General features: G+C 44.0%; 1 protein-coding gene across 1 annotated transcript in view; it reads right to left on the bottom strand.

Moving 5' to 3' along the window:
* Positions 1-15: 15 nt before the first annotated feature.
* Positions 16-19,202, bottom strand: part of cd99l2 (CD99 molecule-like 2) — a 22,445-nt gene continuing 3,258 nt past the window's right edge. Inside the window, exons 3-12 of the mRNA XM_086198211.1 lie at positions 17,170-17,238; positions 15,853-15,900; positions 15,513-15,554; positions 14,958-14,993; positions 13,139-13,222; positions 11,046-11,114; positions 10,903-10,956; positions 10,673-10,792; positions 9,470-9,535; positions 16-7,051 (exon numbers count right to left, since the gene is read on the bottom strand). Coding sequence (XP_086054337.1) covers positions 6,990-7,051; positions 9,470-9,535; positions 10,673-10,792; positions 10,903-10,956; positions 11,046-11,114; positions 13,139-13,222; positions 14,958-14,993; positions 15,513-15,554; positions 15,853-15,900; positions 17,170-17,238 — 650 coding nt within the window. The 3' untranslated portion in view covers positions 16-6,989. The remainder of the gene's footprint in view (positions 7,052-9,469; positions 9,536-10,672; positions 10,793-10,902; positions 10,957-11,045; positions 11,115-13,138; positions 13,223-14,957; positions 14,994-15,512; positions 15,555-15,852; positions 15,901-17,169; positions 17,239-19,202) is intronic.

The following is a 19,202-nucleotide window of genomic DNA, read 5'->3' as shown; positions in this document are numbered from 1 at the left end:
CCAGCGGCACTCGTCTTTTCAAAGAGTTTATTTTATTTGTTGATATTGGTAACATCAAGCTGCAACATCATAGTGGAGTAAAGAGTTAATAGTTTAGTTTCATCACTAGTACACTCGGAGTAACGAGGACTTTCCAACATTCAGCGGTCAGAAAGACTCGGGTCAACACTTGTAAGCTACACGTATGTGTGTATACAGTAGGAAGAGAAAAGCATGCATCAAAGTGTGTAACAGTCGTGTGTGTGTTGTACCAAACCCTGTAAAGCCCTCAACACCATCAGGCTCATCTCTTAATGGTTGGTTTCGCTACTGGGTTCTCAAACAGCAAAACGAAACCTTAATCCAACTGTGTTTAAGGAACCAAACGTGGGTCGGTTGGTTTTGGTGTTGCGAGGTTCTGTGAATAGGGAGGCACTAGAGAGTATCACAACGAGGGGACAGTCGGTTATGCCTACGCCACCAGTGGAGAGGGGGTTCCACTCCAGGTACCGAAAAAAAAAATCTTTGAACTGCTCAGAGGATTCTGACGAAAGGGTTTTGTGACATCAGTGGGATTGTCATGGATTACACCCTTCGATGATGACACGTCCTTATTTCAATCACCTCAAACCTGGTGTTTGCTCAGGCCGGCTCATTCGACGGTACCGGGGTTCGCAGATTCCAGAGCGGAACCGGCTCGAGAACCCGCTCCTTGCTGGTGTAAAAGCATACGAGAAGCAGCATGTTTGACAGTAGGGGTCAGCATCATGTGACTGCATCTACACAGGTACTCACACAGATCGGATATTACAATAATCCCACACTGAGTTGGAAAACAAGCATGCCCTTGACAGAATCTGTCATTTAAATCGAAACCGGACTGTCAGTCCTGGCTCTGCACACGTGGCAGCGTGCCTCCGCTGGTGGTCTGTGATTGGTGTCATCTGCAGTCTGGTGATCAACTCAAGATAGCAATCGAAGTATTTTTGGACAGTTTTCCAGTCACAACCTCAATGTAAACATCCGTGATGCTCATAAAGGCCAAGGCCGAGTGTGTTTGAGCTGAGACTGAACACACGCCAGATGACGTGACGATCAGGACGCAGTACGACGGGATACCAGCTGCGAACCTGCGGTGGCTCGAAAACATCCTCACACACTGGACTTGTGTGACTCTGAATCCTTGAGTCGTCACCTGCTCAGACGTTTTCACTACATTCATATCAAAGTGCTGATTCAAACCTCGTTCCTCTGTTTCTTTGACTTCATCAGATTATTAATCCCAAATCAATCCTTAATCAGAGCTGCATCTTTGGTGACTTTGAGTTTTTGCTACAAGGTTTGTGGTTTTGCAACAGTGAATATTTAATACATTCATGAACGGAGAGGTTTGTCAGTGTTCAGCAGCCTGAGCTTGATCATCAATCACGCCTGAGTCCCCTGGCTGATCGTCCCCCAAACCTCCTGTTCTTTCAAGCTACCCACCCAAAGAAGGTTGAGGCTCCTGCTCGGGCGCAGCTATGGGATGATGCGTGAATGTTGCGGCTAGTCCTGACGGGACAGTGACAGGCATAAGGCAAAGAGAGATGCAGAGTTGGACCTTGTTCCCTCATGCTGTCATTTTAGCTGACACCATCATTCTCAGTCATTTTAACTCCAGACCTAAATCCAACCTAAACTCCAGAATGCTCCCCTACCCTGGTCCTTTGTGTGTGTGTGTATCGGTTTGCTTGCTGGTGCCCAACTCTCCTTCACGTGAACTCTCACAGAAATAGAACCGAATTGGAACTTTATTCTAAGGCTGCTTGATTCTAGGGGCTTCGAGTGCTGAAAGAATCTAACGATCGGTGATTAAAAGACCTTTGTCTGGATCTAAAGCTGCATTCCTGACGGCAGCTGGACAGGAGTATCAGCAGGAAAGGTCAGCACTTGGACCATTCCATCAGATCTTAAGGAACGTAGCGGAACGTGTGGTAACAAGTCTATTCAATATAGGTTCCAGCCTCTTGTTGAGTCTTGCAACATTGGAAAGACTTTAGGATTGCTGCTGGACTCTTCAGTGCACGCGTCCGGCTTCTTCTGGAGAGGACGGACCAGTTGATGTCTTCTGTATCCGGCTGTCAACACTAAAAAGCTTTGTGCCACAGCTGAGCAGAAAAAGCGGAAGCTGGATCATTGCAACCGAAAGGTGCAACACTTTATAATCGAGGATACATACAAATGCGTTTTTTTGGGGGGGGGGGGGGGGGGGTTTGTCCAAATAGATCATGGCAGGTACGGGCAACACAAATTCAGTCCCATTCTGACACAATGTTGTGAAGGTTGAAAGCCGAATGTGATGAAGAAGCATTATTACAAAATGTATCAAGAACAGCCATGAGACATCAAAAGTGTTTGTATTTCCCAGCTTAGAGTAAAAAGAGAAGACAGAATCCTCTATGACGCTTTCGTGCTTCCACGATGCTATAAGAATTTCTGGCACCACAATTGTCTCATTTTCCGGGGTAACGATCAAGACAGTTTTAAAGTTTGTGTCACTTGATCCGGCCATGACAAGCTCACGTTGCGCAGCGGTCATACATCCTTTCCAGCTCAGAAACACAAGATTATTTGATTCTTTCAGCCCGTGAACCGAACCAGCTTGAGTGCCAGGAGAGTTGACACGAGATTCAGCTAACTGACCGGAACCACTTTCCACCCCGTAGATTTTGGGGGGGATCCCCTCACAGGTTTGAATGTTCAGTGGAACTAAACACAGTGCTGGATCAATTGCTGCTTGTGTAGTTTCAATGGTGCGTTCAGACCAAATGCCTCGCCTTGCAGTCATCACTCATATTCAGTCTAGTGCTGTCAGGCCATTAAAAAGATTAATCTAATTAATCGCATTTTAATCTCACATGTGTTTAAGGTCCCCAAATAAAGAATTTGAATTCTAGGACATTACAAAATTGGAGTGCATGACTAATCAAGTGAATGCACTCAGAAGAGAAGATTAGAAATCCACATTTTTATTGGCGATTGAATAAAACCTAAGTCAGGGCATCTGAAGGCGGAGCCTCAAACAGGCACTTTGGCTAGCGACGCATGTGTGAAGTGACGAGCCGCTGCCAAGTACGGGTCCTTCAGTGGGCCAATTTTAAAATGCTGGTGTCTGGGTAAAATTCGCATCGAATTGCCACTCAAGTGTGCCATAATCAATCTCGCGTTAATTTTTATAACGCATTACTTTGCAGTGTAATTAATTCATCTCGTCAATGCGTTAAAGTGACAGCGCTAATTTAGTCACAAACTTTCTTTAGGCCATTTCAACCATGTCTGTCAACCACGACAGATAAACCCTCGTTGCTGCCCTGTACTGGTGGACGTCCCATTGGAAAACAAGTATGACGTCATCACGAGGGTCTTGAGAAGACGTGATTTGCTGCGAGCAGTAGTGGAGGCGATGCAACCCCCTGGACGTCTCTGGGATGTGTGTCCGGATAATGGCTGCTGTCAACGTTGACGCGACAGTGATTCAATTGCAATAAATGGACCAAAGGGCTGCTGAAGTAATGTGATCATAATGGTGATTTGCTTTACATTTGGCCTGAACAACACCATTACACTACTTTATGTGACTACACAGTTTTAAGGTACCCGTTATATCACATATCTCGTTCCATATGGTTTTGAACTTTGGAATAATTTAAGCTCTTCTGTCAAGGATTTAATCCAGGTACTGATTCTTACCAGAGCTACGATCATGAAACAGACCTGTGTCAGAATCTATCGTTAACAACAAATTATTTAAATCACGGCCCAAATCTCCCAAATAAAAGCTTCCTCACCTTGGAATAAACAACTTTAGAAAATAACAATTTGGCATCGTCAACTGGCAATACAGGAAGCAGCATATGTATAAAAGTTCAGCTGTTAGTAAAAGTCAAGTCTGGTAAAAAGTGTAAAAAGAGCAAGCTAGAGAGTACACACACACACACACACACTCACACACACACACACACACACTCACACACACAAACAAAAGAGAGTCTAGTTTAGTAACACACCGCTTAGAGTACAAACACAGTAATATGTACAAGCATTACAACGTTCCATACACACTTGTAACAACATTATCAAAGCTAACTACTGCTGCTAACATCATCTGTGCGTTAGCAGCACTGGTTACGACACGATTGCAGCTAACTACTGCTAACACCACCTACACTTTAGCAGCACTCATTACGACACTGTGGCAGCTAACTACTGCTAATGTCACCAAAACATTAGCAGCACTTGTGACCATGGTTATGACACTACTGAGGCTTGCTACTGCTAATGTCACCAGCACATTAGCAGCACTTGTGACCATGGTTACGACACTACTGAAGCTTGCTTCTGCTAACGTCACCAGCACATTAGCAGCATTTGTGATGACACTTTTGAAGCTACGTCCTGCTAGTGTCACCAGCACATCAGCCACTCTTGTTGTGACACAATCAAAGCAAACTACTGCTAATGTCACCAGCACATTAGCAGCACTCTTTATGACACTATTGAAACTAACTACCGCTAACTTCACCTGCATTGCTAAAGCAGAGTTCTCAAGATTATTGTTAATCCTTGTGGCAGAGCCACCAATCACACCACCCTGTCAAAACATCCTCTTTCTTTTTGCCATGGCAGCCATTTTGAATATCACCAAGCATAGTTTGAGCAACAAAGGGTGGATAATATAAAAGGAACGGTGTAAAGTTTTTAATACGTTTCAAATAGGGCTTTTTGGATTACCTAACAGATAGTGGCCAGCTATTTGTGGGTGACATTTACCTCCATCACATGTTGATAATGTGAACAACTGTAACACCACAAACGTCTGTGCTGGATAGTGGTTCCAGTTTGTGCTCTGCAATTACTGTACCAAAGGTACGAAGGTAGAAGTGTGGCCAGACAGAACAAGTAGATTTACACAAAGCCTTGATGATAGCAAACAATGTAGCTTTGAAAGAAAACATCAGCACAAACTTCTTCTATCTTATCTTCTTTCCTCAACAGTTACAAACCTCTGTCTAGGATTTAATGAATATTCAGCTTCAGTGGTAATATAAAAGAAGACACTGGCACACATTAAGAAAATTAATAGGCAATGGAATTATCGTGCAAATGCTAAACGCAGCAGCTTTAAATTAGTATGGCACAAAAAAAGAAATACACTGGAACTTGTGCCATATGTTTATGTTAAAATTCATTGCAAATTTTTTTTTTTTTTTTTTTTTTTTACATAAAAATATTAAATGATATTTTTGGCCAGTTATTGTAGAAAGAGAAGTTAACTTATGCACTGGATTATTACAGTGCTATGGAGAGAAAACTTGAGAATCTAAGATAAACTAAAACTATTACACCTAATTCCTTCTTTGAAAAAGATTCTTAATATGAAAATTCTAATGGTTGAGCTTTAGTGTAGAATATAAACATTTTCTTTTTCATTTGAAAAATGTCCCCACAATGCTAGTTTTATGCTCACGCTAAGCATGACGTGGATTTCCACTCCATAATGCTATTCAAAATGGCTGCTATTGGACATTAGAAGTTGTTCTGAATACATTGCGCCTCGGTTTTAAGACGAAAATACACAATACAAACAATATTGGCTAGTTTGTGCAAACAATATAAGCTAGTACGTAGCAGGTGGCATGTTTCACAGCTAGATATTATGTTAATCCCTCTGTTCATGTGTCTCACTGTTGCTAACGACCCCTTTCATAAGAAAAGCAATGAAAGTGCACACTGCGAGCTGGAACTGCTGCTGAACTGATTTAGCTAGCATCGTATTTGTGCTACATGTCATGAAGTGAGTCCTTGTTTGATGCTTCATATCTATGGGGCCATGAACTCTGTCCTTCAGGAGGCATTTCTCACTGCAATTATTGCACCATCACTAAAACCAACCCTCACCAGGAGTCCTTCATTAAGCTACGTCATACTGCTGGTTATCTTGGCTAGTTGAAAAAAACTGACCTCGTATGTATCCTTCAAAAGTCAACGGTTGTATGTAGACACACATTTTAGACACCTTATCATTCTCACCCACTGCAAAAAGATCCCAAACTGAATAAGGCAACTTTGTACATTAGGATGAGGAGGGTGAAGATGCAGCAGCAGTAACATGAAGTAACTCGATAAAGTTTCCCCTTGTCTCCATGTGGACACTAAACACATCAGAGGCCGCCTCCTCGTTAATAACGTAGTCAACATTGATCATGACTTCACAATCGTCATGTTGTTAACGGAAAAATAAATCAATAAATTAAAGATAACATATTTAAGATGAAAAAAAGGGTTACATATGTACAAGTACTACATCAACTAACTGTCCGATTGTGCCCAACCCTCTGATTAACACAGTACAGTGCATTCCTACTACTACTATGACTAATAATTATAATAATAATCATAATGATAATAATAATAATAGAATTAGTCATAACATTATTAGTGGTTACAAGGCTTTCAGTAGAGATCTGGGGCTCTTCTTTTTTCTTCTTCATTGACTTTGACGTCTCAGAGCGGGACGTCAAATTCTCCTCTGGGTAAACTAGCAACTTTGTTGTTGTTGTTGTTGTTGTTGAGTTGGCGGATAGTTTTGAAGACGTTACCACGCATTTGAACCGCTTGGACTCCCCAGAAAGGGGCCCATCACGCTAGAGACTTCCTGTAAACTCAGGACAGCCGGAGACCCCGGTTCCACCTCCCCTACATGTGTGAGTTCAAGCTACGCTGGAAACGTTCACGTACTGAAGATCAGTTAGTGGTCAACAAGAACTCACTCATGTGACATAAAACGTTGTCCATGGTTACAGAAGAGCGTTAAAAAAAAAAAAAAAGTGTTCACATTCAGCAGAGGAGGACTACGATCCCCACTTCCTTCAAGATCGACAAGAACGTGTGTGTGTGTGTGTGTGTGTGTGTGTGTGTGTGTGTGTGTGTGTGTGTGTGTGTGTGTGTGTGTGTGTGTGTGGGTTGGTGGGTTACACAGCGTTCTCTTCAGTGGGGGGTTCAGCGTTGGGCGGCTCCAGAAGAGTCTGTTGGACTGTGGAGATGAAAACAAAATATGTAGCGACACATCCAAACACACAGTCAGTTCCACCTCTTAGAACTCATTCACTCCTTTCCAAACATCTGAAGGTTCCATCGTTTTTCGGAGGTTTCTAGAAAACAGGAACACCGGTTGTTGCACCGGTAGAAATGAAAAAGAAACAACAACAACAAAAAAACACGATCTATTTCTATTTATTTATCAGATTTTTTTTCTTTTAATGAATGCAATTCATTTGTTTTAATGTAAAGAGTGTGGCTCCTGTCATGACGTCACGTTTTATGGCGATTTGGCATTTTATCAATCAAACGCACTCGACCAATTTGGTTGTGTCATTGCAGCACGAGATGGCTGCACTCATCCAAATTAAGCAGTAAAACTTAAAATATACCAATACACTTGAATACTGTACACTAAAAGTGTAGTGATAAAAACATCGTTTTTTTTTATTTGAGTTATGTAAATTTAAAAAAAAAAAAATCGAATCTACTGGTTGCTCTACCTGACCATCTCAAAGGTGATCGATATTTATGACGGTCACTGAAGAGAACCCAGCCTCTTGACTCTTGACCTTTGTATTTCTCTGTTTCCCTCGGGTGTCTGTGGTTTGTTTTGTATTCATCCAAGCCTTTACCAGTTCCTATTTTATTTTGAAATGCACGCCCTCCTGTCTTTACTTCCTGCCTTGTTTTGAGCGATTCATCTCTGTCTAGTCTTTTTCCCTCTGTCTCCAAGCGCGTGTTGGTGGGGTTTTACTGTCTGTAAGAAATGAATACCCAGGCTGGTTTAGATAATCACTCGGACTTACAATATAAAATGTTGTTGTTTTTGTTGTTTTTGTTGTCAAGGTGTCATTTCAAGAATCTTATAGATTGAAAGAGACGTTACTGTGCAGATGTATTATTATTTCAGATGAATTTGAGCATATTGTGGCGTCCATTATACATCTGATCTGTCCTCACATCCATCCATCCATTTTCTATACCGCTTATCCACGAAGGGTTAAGGGGGGGTGGAGCCTATCCCAGCTGACATTGGGTGAGAGACGGGGTTCACCCTGGACGGGTCGCCAGTCTGTCGCAGGGCCATCAGGAGCAATTAGGGGCTCGGTATCTCGCTCAAGGTCACTTCGACGTGGTCACAGAGACGTGTGAGGACAGAACCAGCGACCCTGAGGTCGCAAGACGGCAACTTCACCTCTGGGCCACGCCGCCCCTGTCCTCACATCAACAACATCAGCGCTACTGCAAATTAAAGGAGCCGCTCTTTATCAGCTGTCCTAACGCCAAACAGGATTCGTAGATTTCATTTTAAGCCGCCTCTGGAACAATGGAAACTATTGTTAAGTTATACGTTTCAGAGGAACGAGTGTTTATGTTACACCAGAGGTGCTGAACCAAAACATGTTGTTGCAACAGGGACCTAATTGAGTGAGACACCATGTCGTAACACCGTTGCTGTGATGTGTGAGCCTGTCTGCCGGAGTTTAGCAGTAAACTATGACTGAGTTTGGTCCGACCGAGAAACTCTGTAGCCTTCATGTGTGGAAAAGGAACAGAGTTTAACAGCCGCTGCTCACTTTTCCCTCGGGATCAAACCTAAAATTTCAACGCCTCTCGATTAACTGAAGTAATTCTCAGAATTCAACATGAAAAGAACAGACTACATTCAAACTTACGCGCTGACTCAAGCAGCAATTTTGCCTGATGATTTCTAATTCCAGAGGGCTTAAATTATGATTACCCCTTCTTCTTTTTTTTAAGCAGTTGCCATGGTATCCATAGCAATGGAGCTCCATTAATGTTGGCTTTTTATAGTTTTGGTGAACGTGCTCAACTGAGAGTGAACCCCAAAAGACCTGATTAAATTAAAACAAATCAGCTGTTCTAGAACCCAAAGCTCACAGTTCCGGGTTAGACTCTGACTTTACTGAGCCTTGATCCTGAAACCGGCCCCATGTTAGTTTAGTCTCAGCTTTCATGTTTTTATGTTGGCAGTTATGATTAGTTTTGGATCCCACCTGCTGTTTTCCCCAGTCTGCTTTTCGCAGTGTGTGTGGTTTATTGTGTTCATCGGTGAATTTAACATCACTTTAGTTCGGGTAATAAATCCTGCCTTCTTCGGATCTTGTCTTCCTCGGCTCATTTCGAAATTTAGGTCCGACTTCCTTGACGCGACGACTCTCTATCAGTTGCAGCTAAAATTGGCTAATCTTTGCTAAATTTGTAGCGAGCTTGCAATCCGATGACAAGCTCCTCACTTCGGGGAGCTGCTGCCATCATGTTCAAAGCGCCATTTAAGAAGGAAGGCTCCGAAGAAAGAAAAAAAATAAAAGTTCTTTACTTTTGAAGAGAGGCCCGGTCTCAGCAAAAGGTTCTACGATAAGACTTGAGAGAAAAGAGCAGCGAGTACCTTGCGGTTCTGTGGCCACCACGGCGTCGGGGTTCTCAGCCTTCACCATATCAGTGTTCAAGCTCTCTGTGACGACACAAGAACAGACGATCAGTCGTTCTTAGTTATGAACTAAGAGAGACTTGGCATGAAACAACGTAAACCAGCCGTCCGCGTGCGCACACACACGCCCGCGCACACACACACACCCGCGCACACACACACACACACAAGGAGCCACTGTGACTATAACATTTTTTTGAAAGAGACACAGTTCAAGAACGTCCCTTTTTTTCATGAACTTGGTGTGCATTTGAGAAGAACCGATACTAATACTATGTTGTTAAAGATTTGTGAAGTACAGTGCAGTAACTGTACTCTTACATTAGTATAACCCACAGCGTTGCCATGGTTTTCGGTGAAACAAAGGATTTCAACAACGACGGCTTTCTGTCTGTTGGCCGATCAGAGAGTTCTTCTTCTCCTGTTTTCTCAACCGTAGTGTCCAATCAGGATCAGGCGAAACTCATCAATAGACAAGATGGTTACCTGCCAGTTTCTCGCTGTGCATTCTCAGCGGAGGAGAGCAGTGAGCCGGGAAGTTCCTGACACCCGCCGCTGAGCTTCTGGTGGAAACCGAAACAATGATTCAAACGGACGCGATTGGCGCCGGTGACTGTGGCGCAGCGGTTAAACAGCAGAGGCTTTTAGAAATCTTTTTTTTTTTTTTTTTTTTTTAAGGTGGACATGAAAGAGCCGCAACCAGGTATTAAACAACCGCATGCTGCTAGCAAGGCACGGGTTGAGTATCCCGGACTTCCACAACCTTCGTTGTTTCACGTGGTTCAGTTCTCCTCACCTCTTCAGCAGCCCTGTCTTTTCTCTTAAAGTGGTTCTGAATGTGGGTTTTCACACAGCTACTTTCCCGTCTTAACTGTAGGGGCCTACTTGCACCCCCTTCTTGTACTTCTATCTTTGTGAGGACCTTCATTGACACAATGCCTTCAACAGCTAAGTTCCTGACCCTAACCCTGACCCTAACCTAATCCCGACCCGGACCCTAAAACCTGACCTTCAAACGGCCAAAATGTCCCAACTCTCCAAAAATGGCCTCACTCTATTTGTTCTGAACAAATTCTGGTCCTCACGATGTTGCAAGTGTAAGAGCACACACACACACACGCACGCGCACGCACACGCGTTTAATGAAAGTTGAGATCTTACGCTGTATACTGAAGCAGAGCTTCTTCTTCTGGTAGGAGATGTAGCTGCTAATTGCGCCCACTAACGCCATGGCAACAGCACTAACAATCCCTGCGATGGTGCCCACCTCTGCTGTGGTCTCTGGAGGACAGACACAAAAACACACACACACACACACACACACGTATTGACACATTATCACACAGATACAAAAGTGGTTAAGAACACACAGCGAAACACAGACAACCCACCACTGTTGTCGTCATACTGGTCAACGTGGTCACGGCCACCGTCAGGACGTCCTCCTGTAGAAAACAGAGCAGCGGCCATGTTTGGATGTTGGTAACGAGAGCGTAGCAGCGGGGGTGGGGGTTGGGGGGGTGGTCAGCATTACCTTTGCCTTTGTCAGGTTTGTATGTGTTGTCGTTACCCACGTCAGCCAGGTCATCGTCAGTAAATCCACCTGGGAACAGAGACAGAAGTGGTCACCCTCCGAGACGAGCCGCCTGCTCTTTTTTTTTTTTTTTTGTACATGCGGCGAGCTCTGATGCATGCATTCTTTGTACGCCTACCAACCCTTGGACGACACACACACACGGCTTTGTTCAGCGTGTTCACATGGTATTTTGTTTTTTTCTTTTCGCTCGCGTGCTTCTTTAATCGTGTTGCTGGGTTACTCTTCAGCACGTCTTCAGTGTGAATCTCATGATGGCCGAAGAATTTGAAGTCCCGCAAAGGTTCTACTTGAGAAAAGCTGTTGTACGCGTTGAGACGTGGAGAGGGAAGGATGCATGTGTGTGTCCATGACGAAGACATTCATAATTCATTCTCCACCAATGAAAATCACTGTGTTTTTGTTTGGTTTTTGCTGCTCTTTGTCGGTCTGCTGCGTACAACATTTTGTTGTACTTGTTATCATTTCAAAATAGCTCATCTTTTCAGTGAATTTTCAGTTAAAATCACATCAACACTTCCTGAGGACATTTCAGTGAATCATTTTGTCTGAATAAAAAACAGAAGGTAAACTGTGTTATTCTGAGTTAAGCCGGCGTTATTTGGAGGTCGGGGGGGGGGGGGGGGGAGCAACCGCCTGCTCCCAAATCACAAATCCAGTTTTCACCTTACATAAGAGCACATTTAGGATTATAAACAGAGCTGATTACAGAGAACCGCAGAACTGACAATCCACAAACTCATACGCTCTTAACTCAGAGATGGGGAGGATTCAAAAATTACACAATTCTTTTTTTCTTTTTTAAAAGAAAACAATTAAATATGTCCGGATCATGACCTGAAAAATACTTCATCCGTATAATCTAGGAGGAACGTGCACGTTTACAAAATCAGAGGTCGGAACTAATGTGACGACAAAGATGTTTCTCAGCAAAAGGAGCACATTTGGAGCGCAGTTTCTGTGAGGAGATGGAAATGGGAAACACACAGTGACTTTAAAAGGTCTTGTCTGAATAAAAGACTATCAATAAATGTAAAGCAGAGGGTTCAAACCATACGGGGTTCAAAACACACACATATATGAATGTACATGTGTGTGTTTTGGCCTTTTTTCGCTGCTCACATACATATAGATTAGCAATGATACTGGATATATGGAAGATATAGAATCGATATAGAATGTATATAATACATATATACTAGATTGTGAACTAATATAAAACAGAGGTGTGATTATTTTCTCCTTGATGCAACTGGATCTCCACACACAAATGTGATTTATGTACGCATTTGTTTGGTTTCGTTTTTTTGCTTCTTTCATTCTTCAGCATGTTCACGTGCAAGAGATATAAATATTTGCCGTTCAAGTGTTGCGCTTTCAAAGCGAAGGCTTCACTTCCCACTTCATGGTCCTTGGGATGTCATCCCACAGGAATATACATGCTGTTTTAGTTGTACATGTGGAACAAAATGAAATTACCTTATAAACTAAGCTAAGCTAAAATAGACGTCTCAGCTTCCGAGCGGTTTTTGTTCGAATTCGCCAAACTCGGGGAGGAGGTTGTCATGACGGCGCTCTCTGTCATTCAGCTGTTTACGATCTGTTCAATCATAAACTCGTTGTCAGCTTTTGAATTTGGAAATTATTTCCGCACATGGGGGACCGAGACTCTTAAGTGGGTTACATGGTGACCAAGGCTTTCATTTTTGTTTAATTACTCTGGTTTTGTTGATTAGAAAACATGGTAGTAATGACAAGAATAATGATAATATTTGTTACTGCTAGTGTGTTTAGTGTTTAGTCCTCTCTGTTGATTCCGTTCACAGCTCCGCTGCACAATCATTTCAAGTCTACTCATGAAAAGTAGAAAACTAAATTAACTGATGTGGTTCTTAAGTGTTATTCGATTATATTAAATTTTAAATGGTAGGAGGGATCAGAGTGTTTGCTGCAGTGTATTTGTCACGCACACATACAGAAACACACTGTGTGTCGTGGACTATCAAGCTATTAGCGTCAGGCGCTAAACCTACCACCTCCCTGCTGCCCCTTGTTCTTATCCTTGCCAATGTCATTGACGGGGTCCAGGGCATCAGCCAGGTCAAAGTCACCGCCAGCTGTAGGGGTCAAAGGTCAATGGAACATGCCATGAAAAGAACAAACACAGAAGCAAGGGTTCAAAATCAAACTTGAGAAGGGATCACAGTAAAAGCAGCCACAGACATTCATCAGACTATTAGTGTCCCCGCCCTTGGATGGGAGATAAAAACGTTGGTCAGTGAGGGGCCCAAAAGCGCATGTCACATGAAGAAACATCTACCATGTTCATCAGTAAGGTCGATCTCACCATCCTCTTTCACACATGATTCATGATTTCATGGGCGGAAATTATAACCATACAGACAAGTGCGGTTGGGATCGTATCGAAGAGAGAGAAGATGATCCTAACATATGAGGCTGACCTACCGGAAGGCAGCGTTGCAGATGTACAGACCAGCAACAAGTGCCTTGGTTATCCCACAGGCAAATGGAAACCATACTCCAAGGAAGTCAGCCACAGCCAAATCCCTCCAATGAGAAGTCTGCTCACTGGGAAGAACAAGGTCCGAACCATCAACACATACACCCTGACAATCATCAGATACCCGCTGGGATAATAAGCTGGCAAAAGGAGGAGCTAGAGGCCGCGGATATCAAGACATGAAAGCTCCTCACAATGCATGCAGGGTGTCCCAAGTCAAGCACCTTAAATCTGCACGCTAAGTGGGGCGAGGAAGGCCAGGGACTGGTGAGCGTCAGAGCCACCGTCCAGGATGAATCAAGTCAAGTAGTAGTAGTGGACTGAAAGACAGCACAGAGGAGTGACTCATGCCAGCAGGCACTTGGTACAAGATCCACAGAGACCAGAGTCTACCACACCAGACAGGATGGATGCAAGCGGTGCAAAGACGCCCCCGAGACAGTTCAGCACACAGTAGCAGGGTGTAAGATGCAGGCAGAAGAGCGTACGTGGCACGCCGTAACCACGCGGCTGGCATAGTGTATAGAAGCATCTGCAGTGAGTATGGGCTAGAAGTCAGACTGGAAGGTCCCTCCTTGGGTGGAGGAGAACGGCTGAGCTAAGATCCTGCGGGACTTTCAGATCCAGGCTGACAAACTTGTGACGGTTAAGCAACCAGACATCGTGCTGACGGACAAACAATAGAAGAAGCCAGTGGTGATCGGTGTAACAAAGTTTCAGCGAGGCTATCGCCATCACAGTGTTTTGCGTTAATTAGCACTACCTTCCACTGTAACGATTACAACAAGAACAACGATGGCGGCTCCTAAAGTGGTTGGCATTTCTTCAATGAAAGAACAAAAAAATGGCAGGCATTCCCGAATAAAAAAAGGTGGTCTCATAACCTGCCTAGAAATTGTGAAGAACTAATTAAACTTGTGGGGACCAAAAACCTCTGGTGTGTCAGGTTAGCATCGTCCCCTGCTGGTTTCGGGGTTACATTTTGGCGCTTTCCAAATAACCCTGACCTGGCCGTCAGGGAAGACACTGAGAACCACAAGTGTGAAGCTCATTGCGGGGATCTGTATGTGTGAACCCCATCATCGTTGTAGGGATATTTATGTTGCGGCCACAGTGTTGGACAAGCTGGCAGCCTGAGCTTGACATGAATGATGCCAAACATGATCCGATCTGACTCGCAAAGGAAATACCGAGGGGACATTAACAGCAAATCAAATCACGACAGGTTAGCACAATAGAAAAGGGTAGGCAGGGTGGGAACTAAAGGTGCACTTTTGGCTGCAGTTGAGGGAGGGGCTTCATGACAGCAGCAGCTCAGAGGAATCTCTCACCTGGCTTGGGTTTGGGCTTCACAGGGGCCTTTGTGCCTGCAAGGAGCAGTTAGGACGGTTAGCATTGGTTAGGACAGTCAGTCGCCAGTTTCGACAGTTAGCCGGTTATCCATCAACTAGGGCAACAACTAGCTGTCAGTTCGCCATCAATTCGTGGGGAGGTGAGCCATCAATTAGGCATCAATTAGGAGGACAATCAGCGATCAATTAGGAGGAGAGTGAGCCATCAAATAGGAAGACCGTTAGATAACAAATATCTTTTTGTTTTTTTTGTCCATGAGAGGAAAATAAGGGTGTGTTTCTTGTCTGTGTCAGTATGGCTGAAGAGATCTGTTTTACAAATGATCCACGAATCGGGATCAATGACTATTTTTCCAACTCGACCGAACTTGGTGTTGCATCGTCTCTTTGTAGTTTTGACACGTTTTCTCTCCTCCGTTTTTAATCCCTCTGGTTGAGTCTCAGGGGATCTCATGCTCGCTCCGTTGTTTGGAGTTTCCTTCAACCGAGTGTTTCTACCATCTTCACGCTCAGTGGCGGCGGTGGGGTTCTTACCTGCGCCCCCTGCTGGTGCTGCCGGCTTTGGTGCAGGAGTCGCTGTTGAGATAGAAAGGTTTTCTGTTTTCACCTCCTCTGCGATTCATCATTTTTAAGACAGTGTTTCAAAACACTTGAAGCTTCTAGAGCATAAATCATGTATAACACACTAAACTATTACATGCTGCGATGCGATTCCAGTCATTCATCCAACGTGACGACCACCTTGTTCTTTAGCTCAACAGCAATGAAAGAGACATCATCATGATTAGCACCATCGTCCTCCCGCAACTTCTATTCAGCCAGGCATTCCCCTGGTTTAAGTTATTATATATCGCGTGATGATTATAGTTCTTACCTGCTCCGGCTCCTCCCGCTGGTGCTGCTGGTTTCGGTGTAGGGGTCACTGGTGAGGCAGACAGACAGGAGTAGAATTATGCTTCCTTCTGTTGTACTCAGGACTCGGGAATAACCCGACACTGACACAGAAAAAAACACTGCAACAGGAATTCAAATCATGATCCCAACTTTGAGTTTGAGCATCCACGTGCGTACTTGGTTTTTGTTATCTTGTGGAGACCTTTTCTGATATAACCACCAACCTTATCAGGACCCCTAGTCCTCGTGGGGACCAAAGGCCGGTCCTAATGTGGCAGAACGTAATTTATGAACACCTGGTCAAAGTTAGAGTGAAGGTGTGAGTTGCAGTTAGCTTGAGGTTGAGGTCAGGCATCAATTGGTTAGGATTAAGATTAAGATTAGGGCTCGGGTTGGGATGTTCACAAGAATGGAAGTCAAGGGAATGTCCTCATAAGGACAGCTATGCAAACCTGTGTGTGTGTGTGTGTGTGTGTGTGTAAAACCATCAATCTCCACACTTGATAAACAAACCTCAGGTTGAGATGTGTATTTTTCATGAGCAGATGCAGCAGAACAAATTTATTTGAATCGAACAGACATCGGAAGTTGGAACTATGGACCTACGGTGTAAATTAGAAGGCGCCATTGCTCTGCGTGTGGCCTAACCTCTTCTACCGAGTACTGAAGTGTGTACATCAGTGTATTTGTAACCTCCAAAACTACAAGGATGGGTAGATTGTATTGTATTTGGGTCACGCGCTTCCCATCTCTCCACGTCTTCCCTCTCACATGCTGCCATCTCTTTTAGTCATTTATGAAAATCTACTCCCATAGTGACGAAGTACTTTGATACAAATGAAAGGATATTTCTGGTATTTCTTAAACCACCTCAATAGGATAAAACCAAAAACCAGCACCAGCCCAGAGGAGGCAAAGCACCAACACGGTCTCTCTCTGCACGCGACCTCCCTGAATGTCGTAAGGATGAATAATACTCTGACAGTTGTCCCAGAGGGTTACTATGAGGCTGTTCCATAGTCGTGAGTGTAATCTGTTGCTATGAAATAAATTCATACCAACGCAAACTGCTGATGTTTGAAGATTTCCTTGTCCTAATCATATATTTACACCTTACAGTACGTCACAAAACGTATAAAATCAGAGAATGAATGTACCGTCAAGTGTTGAAATCAAGCGAATGAAGTTTATTTTCTTTATCTCAATGATTTCAACAAATTAAGATGGAGAAAGTGCGGTGTGTGTGTGTGTGTGTGGGTGTGTGTGTATATAGTACATCATGTAACAGATTACTTACATGGTTTAGTGTCTGCAGCATCTCCCTCTCCCAGAGCATCAGCCAGGTTTAAGTCCTGAGACAGGACCACTGAGAGGACAGATGAGAAACAGATAAGCTAAAGTAAGATGAGATGAAATAAAATGAGGGTGGCACGGTGGTGCAGTGGTCAGCACTGTCGCCACACAGCAAGAAGGTTCAGGGTTCAAGTCCCGGCTCCAGCACAGGATCTTTGTGTGTGGAGTCTCCATGTTCTCCCTGTTCCTGTGTGGGTTCTCTCTGGTACTCCAGCTTCCTCCCACAGTCCAAAGACATCAAGAGGGGACGAGGCTGATTGATACTCTAAATTGAACGTAGGTGTGACTGTGAGTGTGAATGGTTGTCTGTCTCTATGTGTTGGTCCTGTGATGGACTGGCGACCTGTCCAGGGTGAACCCTGCCTCTCGCCCGTAGCCACTGGGATAGGCTCCACCCCCCCCCCCGCGACCCTTAACAGGAATAAGCGGAAGACAATGGATGGATGGAAATAAAATAAGATCAAATGGGATAAGTTCTTATAAGTCCTAAGTCTGAAACATCAATAAACCCAAAGTAATAAAAATGTTTTCAACATCCAAAAGTTGGAATGAGGGGTGCAGCGATGAATAAATGTCGCATAGGAATGAGGAGACACAAATAGGAGCGAAAGTAAGAAAGCACACACACATGCACTTTAGACTGAATCTAACACATCAAACAAACCAACATTTCAATAATCAGCAATCGCCCCCCCCCCCCCCGGTCCCCTGGGACTAAACTCTGCCCGCTAATCCTCTGTTTGTTGTCTACGAACACACACAGGGACAGCAGTGGCCAGAAACCTCAGATCAGATAAACACTAACCAGCTGACCTCGCTGGGTGCTCTGTTTCTGTGTGTGTGTGTGTGTTTGTGTGTGTGTGTGTGCGTGCGTGCGTCAATCATTTTAAATCTCATTATCTTACTTCTGTTACCCCCACTGGAATCAACTCCTCACAACTCTTACATACAGATTGAGGTCACATGATCTTGTGATGGTGGCAGATCAGTGCAGTAGCGGGATGTGACCCAGTCTCGCTACAGCTTAGCTCCTTCCTTCGAGGCTGAGGCTGAACGCTCCATTCAGGGATGTCTGTCCCTGCTATTATTAGACCAGGCGTTGGAAGGTAAGCGTATTCATACAGATGTAGCAACATTAAAGACCAGACGTGTCTTCAACATGCGAGAGAGGAGGTGCTTTCACGTCAACGCGACGTGTTTTTTTCCCATTTGTGTGACTCTTATCCTGAGCATCAAGCCTCCATCCCACCCACCAGCACCACAGAGATGCTCCACCACCCAGCATCCCCCGTTGTCAGCTTCATTAAGCCATCAGTTTACTTATTCTCTGTTTATGAATACATTAACCCCACCCTTCTGCCATGTATCACATTGGCATCAACTATTTTTTCAGCTGTATACAAATGTCAACAGATATTTTATACACAATAAAGCTGAGTGAAATGTGCTGTGCTGGACCTACCGCTTGTATGGTTTTCTTCTAGCGAGGTAAAGGGTAAGGGGTATTATTCTCTGACTTAACATTCTGAACTGATATTCATCCTCCCTGGGTGTGACGTCATCAGTTACCACATGGCAGGTGTCATCCAGACAGAGGGTAGTAGGGTGGTGCAACATCTGTTTGATCATTACTATCTGTAAAATAGTCAAATCAGTACGAGCCACTATATTCCTAATAATAATAATGATCATAATATTAATAATAATAATAATAATAATAATAATAATAATAATGGAGCAGGTGACATCATCAGAGCAAATGTAATACGTGAATCAAGCCGGCTTCTTTAAATAAAAATCCGGACATTAAGATATTCATGCATATTAAAAGAGACGAATGACGGTGTGTGTGTGTGTGTGTGTGTGAGTGTGTGTGTGAGGACAACAGCATCGGCTCCGGCGGGCCAGCGGACCGTTACTCGGCCTTCTTTCCGCCCAGTGCGGCACAAAGGCGGAGGCGTGCATGTCCTCGTGTGT

This window comes from Aulostomus chinensis, chromosome 24 (genome assembly GCF_037954235.1).
Source record: "Aulostomus chinensis isolate RoL2024-O1b breed Wild chromosome 24, RoL_Achi_v1.0, whole genome shotgun sequence".
Classification (NCBI taxonomy): domain Eukaryota; kingdom Metazoa; phylum Chordata; class Actinopteri; order Syngnathiformes; family Aulostomidae; genus Aulostomus; species Aulostomus chinensis.
Note: the sequence above shows the minus strand (reverse complement) of the source record. Positions and strands in the feature narration are given on the sequence as shown.